General features: G+C 34.7%; 1 protein-coding gene across 1 annotated transcript in view; it reads right to left on the reverse strand.

Annotated features, from left to right (window-relative positions):
* Positions 1 to 10,458, reverse strand: part of LOC106475121 (uncharacterized protein KIAA1109-like) — a gene marked incomplete at its 3' end in the record, with an annotated part of 18,743 nt that extends 8,285 nt beyond the window's left edge. The window contains exons 1-5 of the mRNA XM_013935819.2: positions 10,329 to 10,458; positions 6,604 to 6,827; positions 5,395 to 5,538; positions 2,020 to 2,291; positions 1,100 to 1,370 (exon numbers count right to left, since the gene is read on the reverse strand). Of these exons, the coding sequence (XP_013791273.1) occupies positions 1,100 to 1,370; positions 2,020 to 2,291; positions 5,395 to 5,538; positions 6,604 to 6,827; positions 10,329 to 10,348 (931 nt within the window). The remainder of the gene's footprint in view (positions 1 to 1,099; positions 1,371 to 2,019; positions 2,292 to 5,394; positions 5,539 to 6,603; positions 6,828 to 10,328) is intronic.
* Positions 10,459 to 17,344: the final 6,886 nt, after the last annotated feature.

Genomic DNA, 17,344 nt, shown 5'->3' on the forward strand with positions numbered 1-17,344 from the left:
AAAAATAATTCATTTTATTGTTTTCCATCACAAGATAAATTATTTAAAAAAATGTTAGTTTAATACAATAATTACAGCTTAGTTATCAAACTGAACAAGAAAATGTCCTGAGTTAAAGTATACTTATATCACAGTCAATTAAAAGAATGACAAAATTATAATAGATAGAATCCAAAGTACCTTACAGAAAATGAAGCTTGTTTTACTCTCACAAATGGACGTGTGTAAAGATACACTAAGTTGACCTCTTTATTACACGTGGTTTGTTAACCCAATGTGGGCTGGACACACTTCATGTTATAATTAACTAGCAAACATTTCACTATCAAGGTATAACATGTACTTAAAACCATAAAAATATGTGGTATGTTAACCAAATTTTAGCTAGACATGTTTCATGTTGTAAACATTTCACTATCAAGGTGTAACATGCACTTAACATAATAAAAACATGTGGTATGTTAACCCAATGTGGGCTAGACATGTTTCATATGAAACATGTCTAGCCCACATTGGGTTAACATACCACATGTCTTTATTATGTTAAGTGCATGTTATACCTTGATTGAGAAGTTTTTGCTAGCTGATTATAACATGAAACATGTTTAGCCCACATTGGATTAACATACCACATGTTTTTATTATGTTAAGTGCATGTTACACCTTGATAGTGAAATGTTTACAACATGAAACATGTCTAGCCCACATTGGGTTAACATACTACAAGTCTTTATTATGTTAAGCGCATGTTACACCTTGATAGTGAAATGTTTACTAGCTGATTATAACGTTATAATCAGCTAGTAAACATTTCACTATCAAGGTGTAACATGCACTTAACACCACACAAAATTATAAAAACACAGTTAAGCTGCATAGGTGACAGAAGCACTGAAATAGATGAACAGATTATAAATTGGTAACAACATTTTATACATTTATTTCTGGAAGATTATTTGTTTTGAACTTGCACTTTTAGTGGTTCTACATTTTACGATCTGATACAGAGTGTTAGTTGCAATGTCATCTTCCAGAGATAAACATACAAAAGTTCTTGTCAATTTATAACCTCTTCCTTTATTATCACATTATATATTACCTGCTTCATCTTGATAGTAATACAGATCAACAAAATTTGACTGGAGGACAACAAATCCTTCTCCCATGTACCTTGGTGGTTCGTCTGATGGACCAGTGTATTTCAGACTGTCGGCTAAGATAACCTTGAAGTTTTCTGCCTTACACTTGATCATGTGGGTGAAATCGTCTAGTCTTGAAGATGCTGGTTTAGTTGTGTAAACAACACGTGCTTCTTCAAAATTAATGGATAACGTGGTTGGTAAAAGTCGATTCCCAAAAACTAGCCTACCCTGCATACAGTTAAAATAAGAAATTCTTTATTTGGAACATCATAAAATATGATTTTTTTTGTGTGCAAAAAAACAGCTTGATCTAATGTTAGCAAAAAAGAGATGCTTGACATATTTATTTTTAAGTCATAATAAAAAAACAAAAAACATATTTAGACAAATAGGAAATATGTTCAGTAGTACAAAAATGGCACGCACTACTGTTTTTCAGAACATCCAAAACTTGACACTTTATAATAATTTACAATATTTTAAGTATTCAAAAAAACTTATAATCAAACTCACAAAGCTCGTTTGTTTTGAATTTCGTGCAAAGCTACACGAGGGCTATCTGGACTAGCTGTCCCTAATTTAGCAGTGTAAGACTAGAGGGAAGGCAGCTAGTCATCACTACCCACCGCCAACTCATGGGCTACTCTTTTACCAATGAATAGTGGGATTGACCTTCACATTATAACGCCCCCATGGCTGAAAGGCGAATATGTTTAGTGGGAAGGGGATTCAAACCCGCAGATTGCGAGTCGAGGTCCCTAACTAACTGGCCATGCTGGGCCAACTCATAAAGCATCAGATAACACAGTAAAACTAAACTTAACATAAATTTTTTTCCACTTTTTAATGATATTTAGAACAGAAAATATAACTTTACCGTGGATATATCCAGCTTTATCACTGGAATTAGATCTCTCCATTTAGATCCTCTTCTCTGCTGTGCTAAGTCAATGCCACTTTCTGCTGATGCTTCAGTATTGCCATCCCCCATTCCCGAGTCCTGCCAGTATTGTTCTGACCCTGGAGGAAGGATTTCAGGCTCCAAGCCAAACTGCTGCTCGAGATGAGCGTAAAGGTGTGACCGGTTGTATATGTGCAACTCAAATCCATTCAACAGTATAGACAGACGAGTATCCGAGTGAGACAGATCTATTGGGTTGAAAACAGAGCTATTACCTGGTAACACCTTCATGTAGTGTGAAAGAACATATTCTATGGTTGAGAACAGAGCTGTCACATGGTAACACTTTCATGTAGTGTGCAAGAACATGTTCTATGATTGAAAACAGAGCTGTTACCTGGTAACACCTTCATGCAGTGTGCAAGAACATGTTCGATGGTTGAGAACAGAGCTTGTTCTTGCACACTGCATGAAGGTGTTACCAGGTAACAGCTCAGTTTTCAATCATAGAACATGTTCTTACACTCTACAGAAGGTGTTACCAGGTGACTTGTTCTATGATTGAAAACAGAGCTGTTACCTGGTAACACCTTCATGCAGTGTCCAAGAACATGTTCTATGGTTGAGAACAGAGCTGTCACATGGTAACACTTTCATGTAGTGTGCAAGAACATGTTCTATGATTGAAAACAGAGCTGTTACCTGGTAACACCTTCATGCAGTGTGCAAGAACATGTTCGATGGTTGAGAACAGAGCTGTCACCTGGTAACACCTTCTGTAGAGTGTAAGAACATGTTCTATGGTTGAGAACAGAGCTGTTACCTGGTAACACTTTCATGCAGTGTGCAAGAACATGTTCTATGATTGAAAACAGAGCTGTTACCTGGTAACACTTTCATGCAGTGTGCAAGAACATGTTCTACGATTGAAAACAGAGCTGTCACCTGGTAACACCTTCATGCAGTGTGCAAGAACATGTTCTATGATTGAAAACAGAGCTGTTACCTGGTAACACCTTCATGCAGTGTCCAAGAACATGTTCTATGGTTGAGAACAGAGCTGTCATCTGGTAACACCTTCATGTAGTGTGCAAGAACATGGTCTACGATTGAAAACAGAGCTGTTACCTGGTAATACCTTCTAGCAGTGTGCAAGAACATGTTCTATGAACTGCTTAAGTTCATAAATCAGCAAAGTGAATATTCAAAATTTCTAACAGTGAAAAGTATATTACATAAACTAAAAGCACAACTAAATTGTAGCATGATCCCATGCACCTGATAATAAAGGGTGACAGATATGTAAAAATTGATGAATTAGGAACAGAGAAAAACAAGTTCTTATCCTGTAAGAAACAGAAGTACTTCTGGTTTCAAACTATTCACTGGAACGAAACATTCCAATTATCTATCATCACATAGCTTACCAATCATTTTTGGATGTATAAATGTTCTTGATGATGTAAAAATAAAACAAACTGTTGTTTGTGGACCACACAGTTCTATAATTTACATTTAGTGAATTTCTATGTTAGATAATATTATATCCATACATTCTAAACATAAAATATTTGGTTGTTTCCGATAGCCTACTGTAAAAGATGAAAAATGGTTTACTTCCACACAAGTCATTAGAAGGTTAGTTGAAATTACAAAGATAAGGATACAGTGGGTTGGGTGTATTATATCAAAATTATTTTGAAAATGCAAATCAACAAGGCATATAACAGACACAGACAATTTGGGAACTGCAACAAGTCATATTCCAGTTGTGGTAAGTAAAGTATGGCTCCTTGTAACATGTAAGAATCCAAACCCTCAAATGTCAGTGGCAAAATCCATTTATATGCCATAGGAAACTGTACATAATCAAGAGGAATCTCCATTTTAAAATGAAGCCAACAGGGTATGGATTTACCCCAACAAGGCTTCAAGTCATACTCCCCATTCAACTGTCACATAACTCAAGCAGCTAGAGAATGAAACAAGCACTCATGCTATTCTATATAAAGACACACCAGTTAAGTCACTGGATGCAGAACTTAGGGATTTCTGTGTGATCATACTGTTTAAATAGGAGCTAGAAAATCAATGTCCTTGTACTCTAGATGAATTAAGGAGTAGTAGTATGCTTTTGACATGACACCCTTACACCAGAGCCTTATGCAATAGAAACTATGCTGCTGAGCTATTGCCAAGGTGCATGGTTGTCAGAGAGAGTATAATCAAACATGATGACATTGACTGTAATGACATGATGCTCCAAAACCTTTTCAATATAATGTACTCAACCTCTGTATACATTTAATACACAAACAAAATTATTTCTTAAACATTTTTCTTAAAGTGAAGTAAAAAAGGTTATGTTATTGTATAAGAAAATATCTCTGAATACAGGTTTTTTCTATAAATTGTACGAGTAACAGGCTTCATCTGTATTAATATTAAATAAAATATGAGCAAAAATGCAGAAAGTCTAGTTTTCTTCTGAATTACACAATGAATTTACAAATAAACATACATCATACATATCACCATATCCAGATAAATGTATTGTTTTCAACTAATTCTTGGCATCCTGTTCTCAGCATGCACACAGTTTGCAACATGAAAAATCACTAGTATATCATTTTCAATATGAAAATCATCTGTATATAATTTTCAACATGGAAATAAATAATATATTGCTTTCAATATAAAAATCACCAGTACATCATTTACAACATAAAAACCACAAATATTTAGTTGTCAACATATCTAAAAATTGTTCTGAGGTATCTTTTCAAAATTCTTTATATCATACATGTTGTGTTATATGTAAAATATGATTAATGAGGAAAAAAAGTTTAAGAGGGTTCATTATTTGTGAATGTTTTGGCTCACCTACTGTATGCTTTTTTCTCAGATGTGTGTTTTAACAGGAATACGATTATTATTCATGAAAGAGACAAACCACAGAAAAATTTTGTCTAACTATTTTAAAGGTTAGTTATTAAATGTATACCTCATTGTAAAAATTTTCTGTGAGATGAAATCTTAAAATTAGAATTTAATACAGTATGTAGAAAGTTAAATAAACTAACCATTGATCAGTAGTTCACTTGATTATTTCTTACAACAACGAACTTTAAATAAAAATTATTCATCAAGGATGATATAAAAGTATTTGTCAAACTATATGAATCGAATAAATATTTCTTCTTACCTATATCTACATTAATGAGTCTCACAGAAAATGACTAAATATAGAAACTAGGTCTAACAGGTTGTCCAATGAAGATGACAGATAATTTATTGTGTGAATCACTATCATCCGATGTGGATTCACACAAGTTGCAACATCATACATACCCTCCGTTATTTCTTTCTTTACATATGGTCTCCACCACCTGAAGATCATCCAGCCATCTTGTGCCCTAACAGTAAAGTCTTCATTCATGAAAGCAACATCGCGAAACATAATTTTTCCAGATAAAACGGAGATTGAGAAGGATCCTTTCAAAAACAAACAAGTTTACAATCTCATGATATACTCTGGTACTCTAAAAAATGTGCATAATTTAATAAATAATTAAGAGAAAGAACACAACATTCTACTTTTATTTTCACAAAAATATGCATATCCAACTAAAACTAACTTACTCCACAAGACTTAAGCTTTTACACCCAGCTTTGCTCTCATTTTCACCAAACTTTGGAAGCAGAGTTTTATTATCTGATTTAAAAAAACAGATGCACAAGTTCAACCTATTAAGAAATCTAGTTTAATGAAATTATTAATAAACTACTTGATTTACAAATGGTGTAATGTTTCATGACTTAGTTTCCATAAAATATGCCATCAAGGTCATTCTTAAAGTCTCCTCAAATAAGCCCTATACTTCATTTATATTTGTTGAGCCATGCCAGTAACCTGTTTAATATTGCTACAGGAATTAATGTATGTAAGCAATAACAGATACAGTTCAGATGAGTTTTGTATGAACTTTTTGGGTTGATGAACCTTGGAATGAAATTAACAGAACAGTGTGATCTGTTTTAATCCTTTACCTTTTCTACCATTACACTGTGTATAATCAGTGAACTCACCAACTTTAATATGCCACTTCTTCACAAATATATATGTACAAATCTTAAAATACCCCTTCTTTACAAATCTGTACTCACTGATCTTAACATACCCCTTTTTTTTACAAATCTGTACTCACTGATCTTAACATTATTGTCAGACCCCTTTACAAATCTGTACACAACAATTTTAACATTATTGTCAGACCCCTTTACAAATCTGTACACAACAATCTTAACATTATTGTCAGACCCCTTTACAAATCTGTACACAACAATCTTAACACACCCCTTCTTAACAGATCTGTACTTACCAATCTTAACATTATGTCATACCCCTTCTTTATGAATCTGTACTCACCAATCTTAACATTATTGTCAGACCCCTTTACAAATCTGTACACAACAATCTTAACACACCCCTTCTTAATAGATCTGTACTTACCAATCTTAACATTATGTCATACCCCTTCTTTATGAATCTGTACTCACCAATCTTAACGTATCCCTTCTTTACAAATCTGTTCAACATCTTAGTTATGATGAATCCAATCACTCTTGAGTTATAATAAGTTACATACACCACCCAGCTGATAGACGTGAAGAGAGCACACAGTAACCACACAAAGTCAGAGTCCATTGCCAGGTTCTCGAGTGGAGGAAACGTGCCATTCCATGGTGAAGGAGGAGCTTGACTTGTGATGCTGAGCTCCATTCTGCAAAAATAATTACTATTTAACTTAACAGCACCTATGAAATAAAGCACTGCTACGATATATATTTTGTCACAATGCACACAGAATATTCAGCTTCAGATGCTAACATAAAGTTACTATTATGTAGTACCATATTGTGATATTTTAACTCAAAAGTAGTGTACTGTAGTACCATACTGTGCTATTTGAACTCAAATGATACTGTTGTGTAGTACCATATTATTTTAACTCAAAGGTACTGTTGCGTAGTACCATAGTGTGTTATTTGAACTCAAATGATACTGCACTGTAGTACCATACTGTGTTATTTGAACTCAAACGATACTGTTGTGTAGTACGATACTATGTTATTGTATTATAAGGGGGACCAACACACAAAGTTAGATGATGTGATTCATGAATATGATAAACACTGATTTAGCTAGTAATTGTGTTATATGGGGGACTTAACAACTGTTATATGTTTGTTAGATATTTTTTGGTATTTCTTAAAGAACTTGCAAATTATCTATGTATCCCAAAACTATTAAGTTCCAAGTCTGTTGTACAAATGATAAGCATTAGATGTTATATTTAGACACCAAACTTACAATCTGATACATGATTGATATAAACAGTGATTAAACTAAAATATTATGCTAAAAATAATGTCAACAGCAAGATCCAAATGTTTTATAATCATCATAGTTTGTTTTATTGTTAATTGATTTTGATATTATGAACTTCTAGTAAGTTTGTTATTTACAGTTGGTTTCACTAATTCATAAGTTCCATTTTTGTGCCATCCTTTGCAGTTGGTTTACTTATGATATTAAATTAGCATGGAAAGGTGTTAATGACTATGGAATAAACTGTATAATAGAGAAAGTGTGAATAAAATGTTTTTATACAACTTTTGTTTCTGTACTGGATCAATATAAAACATACTGTGTTATAATAAGACATATTTCTAAATTACTTAACATTTTTTCCTAGCTAAACCATCGTAATAACCTAAATGTTTAGAGCAATGGGTTGGCTGGTTGGACCCAGTGAAAGTTTTCACGATAAAGGAGACTAAATGTTAGAGATGGGCTCCACCTAATCTGGATACGAAGTAGGATGTTTGGGGAAGCTGTAAACATATTTTAGATAATATTACAGATTTGTTTTCTTTTCACCAAAGGTAAAATTGAAAATATAATATGTGATGTACAGGTCTAATGCATTCTTTAATTGGCCATAACCTATGATGTTTTCTGCAGTTTCGCCTATTCAAGGCTCATCAGCTCAGTTTGGGTCAACAAACCAAAGATGTACAGTTAGGCCTTTTATAATGGTGGTGTATATACAATACGTGGTTTTTGAATTCTTTTTAACTCACCATACAATAACAAATTGACTTAGGTTACTATATGGTGAGTTAAAAAGGACTCAAAACTCATGAATATTCTAGACAGTTTAATCTAAACTTTCATAGTGATGAGGGAAAGCTTGCTAAACTAAGAATAAACAAATTCACATGACAGCATGCACAACAAGGAGATTGCAGATATAAGACTTGAAGCATAACAAGGTACATAACAATTCTAAAGATACATCTATCATATTTAACATGGTATATTCAATAATAAGCTTATTTGCTATTATTCTAATGTTAGGTATATTAAGAACAAAGAGATGAGTTCAGAGCTCTAGTTGAAGTCAAAGATTATGTAAAATGGAAATGACTGAAACTGGTTTAAGTTTGGTAGCATTTGTAATATAAATTATTTTGAAATTCCACATTAAGATAGCGACAGACTTTTATTGAGGGAGGGGGTATGTGGCTCTATACAAGGGATAAATTACAGCTTGTTAGGATTGAAGATATACAAAATGGTAGTCAATGGGTTAAATCAATGTGGCTTATAATTGGGGGTTTCAACAGTAAAATGTTTTTAATTGGCACTTGTTACAGGTCACATTATCAGACAGAAGAAGTCCATGAGATCAGACATCTTTCATTCATTTTTGGAAAGTAAACAGAAAGTGGGCAGGTTTCTGAGGATTATAGAATTGCTAATGTTACTTCTATTGTTAAGAGAGGTGATAACACTTGATTATTGATTAGTTATTCTTACTTCTATAGTGGAAAAATTTCTAGTCTAATGAAAGAAGCTTTATAAATCTACTAATCTGTTTTTTTTTAGGATGTTACTTGTCATTTGAACAATAGAAAGGCTATGGACTTGATTTACTTAAATTTTAAAAGAATTTTTTATAAAGTGCCACAAAAGATTAGCTAATAACAGAATATATACAGGGGGTTAGAGAAAGACTAGTTAATGTTCCTGTAAAGTGTTTGGATGGGAGAAGCAAAACGTTGTTACGAATGGAGCCCTTGCGATCAGTGGAATGTCTCAGGAGTCAGTGCTTGAGATTGTTTTTTTTCCTGTTTACAGTAAGTAATAACCATTGATACTTTGATGGAGGCATAATTAGTAAATTAGTAAAGTTTGCTAACAACATTCTATTATTGAGTATTTACAGCTATATTGAGGATGTTGGTGTATTATAGAATGACTCTGATTATGTGGTAAGTTAATAAATATCTTTCACATTACTTTTAATTACAGTAAGTGCTAGATAATGAATTTGGATTATAATTTGAATCACACATTTAATATATATGGGATTGAAGAAAAGGATCTGGGCAAAATGCTGGATAAGTCACTCAAACTATAGAAGCTGAGCTCTAGAGTACAGCCAATAGAATTTTAGGGTGCATTTATAGACATGCTGGGGGGGGGGGCAAAAGGTGCCGGGCATCCAACGCAAAGAGTCGAATCGAATAGTAGAACCCTTTCCGCCCTTCCCCAAGGTCTTAGGTACAAGGTCCCGGGCATCATAGCACCTCTGCACACTACTGCTTGCAATACTGTGCACTACTACTAGTAGTACTTTTAGTCTCCTTATAGATTAAAAAAAGATACTGACTAATTCAAGTGTCCACAAATGTGATACTACTACTACCAGTATGATGCCAGGGAAAAAGGGTTATCTTATTTAGAGGAATATGACCTTTTTGACTTTTTTCTCTCAAGAGAAAATAAAAAAGTAGAAGGTTATCTTATTTAGATGTAAACGATTATCCAGGAGACCAATAGGATAAAGACCTTTGATTTCTTTGTGCTATATTCTGAAGATAATACTAGTAATACTTCGACGAAAGGACAGAATTTAACTTTTAAGATTTGAAAATAAAGACGAAGCTCCACATAAGTGTAGCACTGTGGATGACTTGTGTGTTTCCGTCGCAATAGTGGAGACCAACACTTCATTGTACACTTTGACAAGAATTAGCTTAAGGCCAAAGGTCTCTTGTTGATATTATTGTTATAATTATAAATATAATTTATACTGTTACTACTATGTAATACTAAATTTAATACTACTAGTAGTGTTACTAATCAGTATATCACTATGTGAAATAAAAACAACGGCAGAAATGCAATACATTAAGAAATACAATTTACTTACAGCGATGATGTAGAATCCATGACTATATTATAAACTGTTGCAGTATTGAAGAAAATGATTCATTGATAAGTTCTATTGACTTGAAATAATACATTCGGTTTCATAAACATTATAATAACCTGTGGAAGTATCTTCCTCATCCACTGTAAAACTAATTTTATATTAGGACACCAGATGGGGAGCCTGGAAAAATAAAATGAAACTTAATTTTAAAAAAATGTCGTGTAGATACTGATGTACTTTTAAATTCTAAAACAAATTATTTTTATACTTGATATTTCTTATTTATCATTGCTTGAGGAATTTTGGGAAAACATATAACTGTACATTTGCTTTATCTATATACATGTAAAAACATTATTTCAACAGTTAATTAAATATTAGCATCAAATGGAAGGATTACGTTAAAGACAGCAAAACCACACCTGTAAGGAAAAAATCATCTTAATTATCTAAACAAGCCTTAATAATTACAACAAAAACATTGCATATATCAAAACTATCACCAGGGCACACGTTATAATGTGAGCTATAAGATGTGATATGGATGTTGGAAGTGACTGCGAAAGTAGGACCCACATAGCGGTGGGGATACACCGTCTACCAGTCTTAACCTCCGTTCGCCATGGTGGAAGTTTGGAGTTATACTAGTTCAGATAATTTGATTGAGTTTTATACTTTTGTACTAGGATAATCAGTCTACAGTACTTCCAATATTAACTTAATAATTTCATTTTTTGCTATTATAATAGGGTCAAAAATGCCAACGTCAGGAGGTAAGGCTCCCTTACTTAATCCTAATGCTAGAACTTTATTTATTTTCTTTTTCCTTTCAGTAAAGTTTCCAGATTGTAATCCCATTGTGAACTGTTGGGAAAAACTGAGCCAGAATATTGTTCACCATGACCCTAAAACAACTACTATAGCTCAGTTATAGCGCCTTCTAGTGACCAGTTGGGATGAAATCATGGTGTATTACATCAATAACCCCATCGTCAGCATGCCACATCACCTTGCAGAGGTTGTTAGAGTATGACGAGAACCAACTAAGTATTGAATGTTTAATATGAACTGATATGAGATTACAGACGCTACTTATAATGATTTGATGTTATATTTTGTCATTAAATATGTTTTGGTAAGATTTTGTTGTGATAGGTGGAATGCTGAATTACACATATTTCTACAGCTGTCTGATAAAATTGTTTGCTATTCTAATAAATCGTTCATGATGTCCACAGAACCTGTCTCATTATACAAATTAAATATGTAGATGTTTGATATAACATGCATTTCTCAGTTTAATAGTGCTAAGTGCATTTGTATTCCACCTTAATAATAATGTTCTTATTTGTTACAAAATATGCAAACATTTTGGCCAAGACCATAGAGTCTCAGTAACCTGCTGATGTATTTGTTGGACCTAACAGCTAAATGCGTAGAACAACCATCACTTACAATCACATAAATACAGGCCTTTCAAGTCCTATTAAGCAATCACCTTGCTGTCTTTCCTGAAGCACTAGGAAAATAGCCAGTGATGAGTACCTCAAATGTTAAAGGACAGAATCACACCACCATCTGAAAGTGCATGGTCATCTCTAGTGATAACAGCCAAGAAGAAGAATTGTAGCTATAGGTTCTGTGTTGATTTTTACTGGGTAAATGCCATGATGTGCAAACTGATACCTCCCTATTGCTGTGGACAGACGAATGTTTGACCACACTGGAAGATGTCCAATGGTTCAGTAATTTAGCTCTGGCTGTATGACGAGAGCAGAGCTAAAACTGTTTTAAGTACTTGAGATGGTTGTTTGAGTAATAACACATGCCCTTCGGATTGTTGAAAGTTCTGGCTACCTTTAAGAGGTTGATTGAGCTAACACTTAAATGTTTTTAATATGAAATATATCTGATATGGATGGATGATGTTTTGATGTTTGATTGAATGTTTGAGCCTGTCAATATGTTTCAAGTGATTTTACAGGTGACGAAACTCATCCCTTAAGGGCTCTGGGAAGAGCAACTGAGAGAACCCAAACATACATTAGGCAATCTTTGCCATGCAGCGATGGAGCACATTACCCAGTGCAGACTGAGGAGCTGGGACTGGGGGCATGCAGGTTGAAGCACATGTAATAGCAGTTACTGGTGCACAATGGTATATTTTACTATCTCCGACTTAAATGTTAAAGTTGACCTATACTGCAGCTCGTAATCCTCCACTCTCTGTGGGGTGAGGTTATCCAAACCCTTGATAAAGCAAGAATTGGAAGTCATTAGGGACACGACCAACACTTTTGCCAATGTTAGACAGTGATTCTACTGGCTGGGTTTGAATCATGTCATTAAAAGCTGGTTCCAGCACTGCACAGCATGTGCAGCACTACAGAAATTCTAGCCTCAACAAGGCAAACTCCAGCAACAAATTGTTGATTACCTTCTCCTGAAAATTTCTCCGGATATTGGCAGTCCCCTCCTGGAGTCCAGGAGAGGTAAGTAATATGTCCTTGTTATTATTGTTTACTTTACAAAGTAGGCAAAAGCATATATGTTGATTAACATGATAGAACAATGTGTCATTTATGTGTTTGCAGAACAATGGGTAATGAATTTGGGTGCAACTGGAGAGATTCACATAGATCAAGGAATGAATTTCTCCAAACCATTTGTTATCTCAGTTATGTAATTCGGTGTGTTGAATATTCATACTTCACAATAGCCACCTCCCCTAGTCAGATGGTTTGGCTGAACAGCTGATACAGATGATCAGGTAGATGCTTGCATAGCTTACGAACCCTGATAGAGCTGACTAGGATGAACACCTTCTGTACACTATGGTGGTATGTTGTGTAACTGAGAAAAGATCAACAGGCTTCTGGCCTAACATGCTCTTGTTTGATCATGAAACAGTGCTTCCTGTGGACATAATATATGGCCCACCTCCCACTCTCAAAGAACCACAATGTTTTCAGACATTTATGGAATGGCTAATAATTTCCATGGTGGACAAACACAAGTTTCAGCAACAGGAACTAGGTAAGACTGTCGTTTGCCAAAATTAATACTATCACAAGATTATCAGGCAGAGAATCTTCCAGAATGAGGAGTGGGTGTAGCAGTGGCACATTCCTACTGCTCAGCTATGGCTGGGCTAGTCTCCACCCAGTACTCAAACAAGTTGGCCTGCTGACTTATGAGATCCAACATTTCCAAGAAGTTTGTCAGGATCTAGAATACAAGGATAAGTTATGGTAAAATGTTATGGAAGATCCCCTAATACCTTAGCTAGCTCAGAGTCGGGAAAAACCAAATGATTCTGAAGAAGACCAGACTGTCAATGAATATATCAGCACAGCTGATGAGAAGGAGGAAAATACAAGTACTTATCTGGCCATTTTTGATTAGTTAGACGAGAAAAACCTGAAGATGTGATTGGTTCCAATGGTCATCCAAGCCATTGACAACAATCTACTCGTCAGTATAGCTGGGATTGAAATAAGCTGCGACCATTTAACATGTAGTTGAGATATTGCTGACTGAAAAGGTGCTGTGACCCTTGCTTTCTGGGTTATCAGGTGGTGTCATCCAGCAGAATTTACAGCTTAAATTTCGAAACTGCTATTCAATGAGGCCATAAAGAATGGTAATTTAGTTAAGAAACCAATGGCTGAAAGGAATTTGGCGCCCATGCTTTACAAGCATCCATGTGTTTTTATGACCAAAAATTGCCACCCTTATGGGATATCAGCAGTTTCTCCAAACCTGATGCGGGTTTCCCTGTATGTTACCGTTATTGGAGTAATGAAAGTTTTCTGAGCCTGTTGTGGGGTTTCTCCTGTATCCCCTTATTGGAGTATTGTAGGTTCTTCTAAACATGCTATGGAGTTCCTTTTGTAACCCTTATTGGTATAGTATAGGTTCTTCTGAGCAGGATCTGAAATTTCTTCTGTACATCCTTAAATGAATAATGGCAGTTCTTCTTGACCTGCTGCACACCCTTATTGGAGCAGTAGGGGTTCTTTTGAAACTTTTGTGGAGTTTCTTCTGTGTAAACCCTTATTGGAGTAGTGGCAGTTTGTTTGTACCTGCTGTGAGATTTCTCTTGTACACCTTTATTGGAATAGTGGAAGTTCATTTGAATCTGCTGTGAGATTTCTCCTATAAGCCTTTACTGGAGTAATAGCAGTTCTTCTGAACCTGCTGTGAGGTTTCTCCTATACGCCTTTACTGGAGTAATAGCAGTTCTTCTGAACCTGCTGTGAGGTTTCTCTTGTACACGATTGTCAGAATAGTATTATTTCTACTGAATTTACTGCAAGGTTTCCTCTGTAACAGCTAGGATAGTCATTGGTCATGCCACCAATGACTGAAAGAGCTTAACAAGCATTCCTTTTTGAGTCTCTTTGTGCGAATGGAAAGTATTGTGTATTGCATTACCTTGAATGATTACCACTCACGTAATAGTTATTGCAGCTGTTTGGTGGGGATTCCAATGACTAAAAGAGGTGTTGTGCCTCTCTACTCTTTCTGCTGCCCAAGCGAATTGCTGAAAAAAGATCGTCGCCGTAGAGAAAGTGTTTTTGCAAGTCAGTAAAATCTGATAAGTCTCACCACTCACAGATGGCAGCACGCTACTGAACTGTAACTGTCAGAAGACAACTATTGAAGTAGCCCAAGTATTTGCTATGGTAATTGCATACTTAGCTGAGGTGATCTGTTAGAAGCTACTAGTGTATGTTACTATGTGCGTAAATTGCATATGTGAAAATATGCATTCGTGATTGCGTGTGTATGTGTGAATTGTGAGGTTTACACAAAGTAATTGATCTGAATTGTCTACAAAGTAGATTAAAACATGGAGAACATAATTAGAGAGCAACCCATGTTTAAGAATATGAGAATGTGATCAGTGTATTAAGCTTTTTAAGAACTTAGCTTTAAATACTAGCTTGATGAATATTAATCAAACAAACAGCAAGACTGCTGGTTACATTCTTGAATAAATATAACGTCTCAGTTTTGCATTGAAATGTTCTACATGTTTTGCAGTGTGTTTTGTAAGTGTTGGCGGGTTGTATTTCAGTATGTTTGAGCGTGACGAATGTTAATTTGGGATAACCCAATGTTTTATTTGTTATGTCGAAATAAATTGATCAGGAAATTGAAATGTTTTCAATAACTCAATTTTCTGAATACATATACTTAACTTGAACAAGCCTAATTCTGCTGGAAAATGTTGGCCATGAGATAGGACACTCCGTTGGAAGTAACTATTCTTATGTTGACCAAAATCACTAGGGAGAAGAGATAGAGAAATCAGGTGGACACCAGGCGCTGTTTTATCTATATCTGTCACTAGTAAGTACTCCCACTCCCCCATATCTTTAAAGGTTGTAGGACTATTGCAAATGAGAAGCTCAAATACTTTAATAAAATAAACTAAATTTAACTAAAGATGATTGCACAATCAGGAAAATTTAAATAATTGAAACACGAACGAGACTTCATCAGCAAGACACGAATATGCTCTCCTAAAAGAATCTGTCTGAATACTTTCTCTCTGTAGCCTATCAATCAGGAAACTTTGATCATAAAAATCCAGAATGTGACATACACAAGGTAAGTAGGATACAATACACAAAACAGTAGATAAGTTTGTTGACCAGACTTGTTACAGAAGGTAAACATAGTACCTTAATCAGATTAGTATGTTCCAAACTCGAATTTAGATTTGTTTGTTTTGAATTTCGCTCTATGCTACACAAAGGCTATATGCGCTAATTTAGAAGTGACAGACTAGAGGGAAGTTAGCTAGTCAACGCCACCCACTGCTAACGCTTGAGCTACTCTTTTTACCAACGAATAGTGGGATTGACCGTCACATTATAACTACCCTACGACTGAAAAGGCGAGTATGTTCGGTGACAGGGATTCGAACCCGCGACCCTCAGATTGCGAGTCGAGCGTCCTATGCACCAGGCCATGACAGGCGAAAGAATCTGCTACAAATGTTAAAAAAAAATACTATATATGAAATATAAATAATGGAGAGTAAAATGCTTACAAGATATATTCTATCTTGTACAATTAAACGTAAAACAGTTTTATTTTAATTTCAGAAATAATTTATCTTAGTGAACTTAGTTTTTTATTAAGTTTTCATTTGGCTCATTTCCCAGTGTATTTATTTTGATCTTGGTCTTGTCCCACTTATCAGCAAAGTCAATTCTTTTGTTAATATCATACTACTGATTTTAGCTTCTTTTATTTTAAGCAGCCATAAGTTAAATCACATTTAATACTTTCGTCAGGTAAGTCCTCGTAAGTCAAGTTATTATGCGTCTCTGTGACCACAGGCGTATCTAGGAGTTGTAATGAATTTATCATTATGTATTTATTTTTTAATATGAACGTTGTTTGGATTGAATTTGTATTTAGAAATATGCGTGACTTGTAGTATCAGATATGTGTTGCGTATAACGAATTCGTTATATATTTATTTTAATGTCAACGTTTGTTTCGAATAATTTTATGTTTGAGGGCGTGTCTAGCTTATAGTGTTAGTTACGTATGGCGAAACTCCCGCCAATTTTCCAAGATTATAGAATATTCATGAACACAAGAATCAACAATATATCCACTTCCGTAACCGGTATGGTCTGAACACTCGAGAAAAGCATTGCCCGCTTGTATAAAAAGACCAAGACCAAAGAAGAAACAATTAAGTCTGCTAGGAAATTGTTATAACCGTGTGTATGCTATAAACCATGCTTTTGCTAACCCTTACCAACCGGAAAATATACGACATTTGACCAGAAACAGCTATAAATTCCAAACGTCATTGAATTCTCATCAAACGTTAGTATCTTTCCAAAAATATTACTAGTTTCTCATAGGTCATCAGTGGTTTTATGAAAATATCATCTTATTTCAACGTTCCAACAATTCTTAGCCTGACAAAGCTAGCTAGCTTCCCGACAATTGTAAGTACATCGACTTCAAGTTAACTCGCC

The sequence above is a fragment of the Limulus polyphemus genome, unplaced genomic scaffold (assembly GCF_000517525.1).
Source record: "Limulus polyphemus unplaced genomic scaffold, Limulus_polyphemus-2.1.2 Scaffold8113, whole genome shotgun sequence".
Taxonomy (NCBI): domain Eukaryota; kingdom Metazoa; phylum Arthropoda; class Merostomata; order Xiphosura; family Limulidae; genus Limulus; species Limulus polyphemus.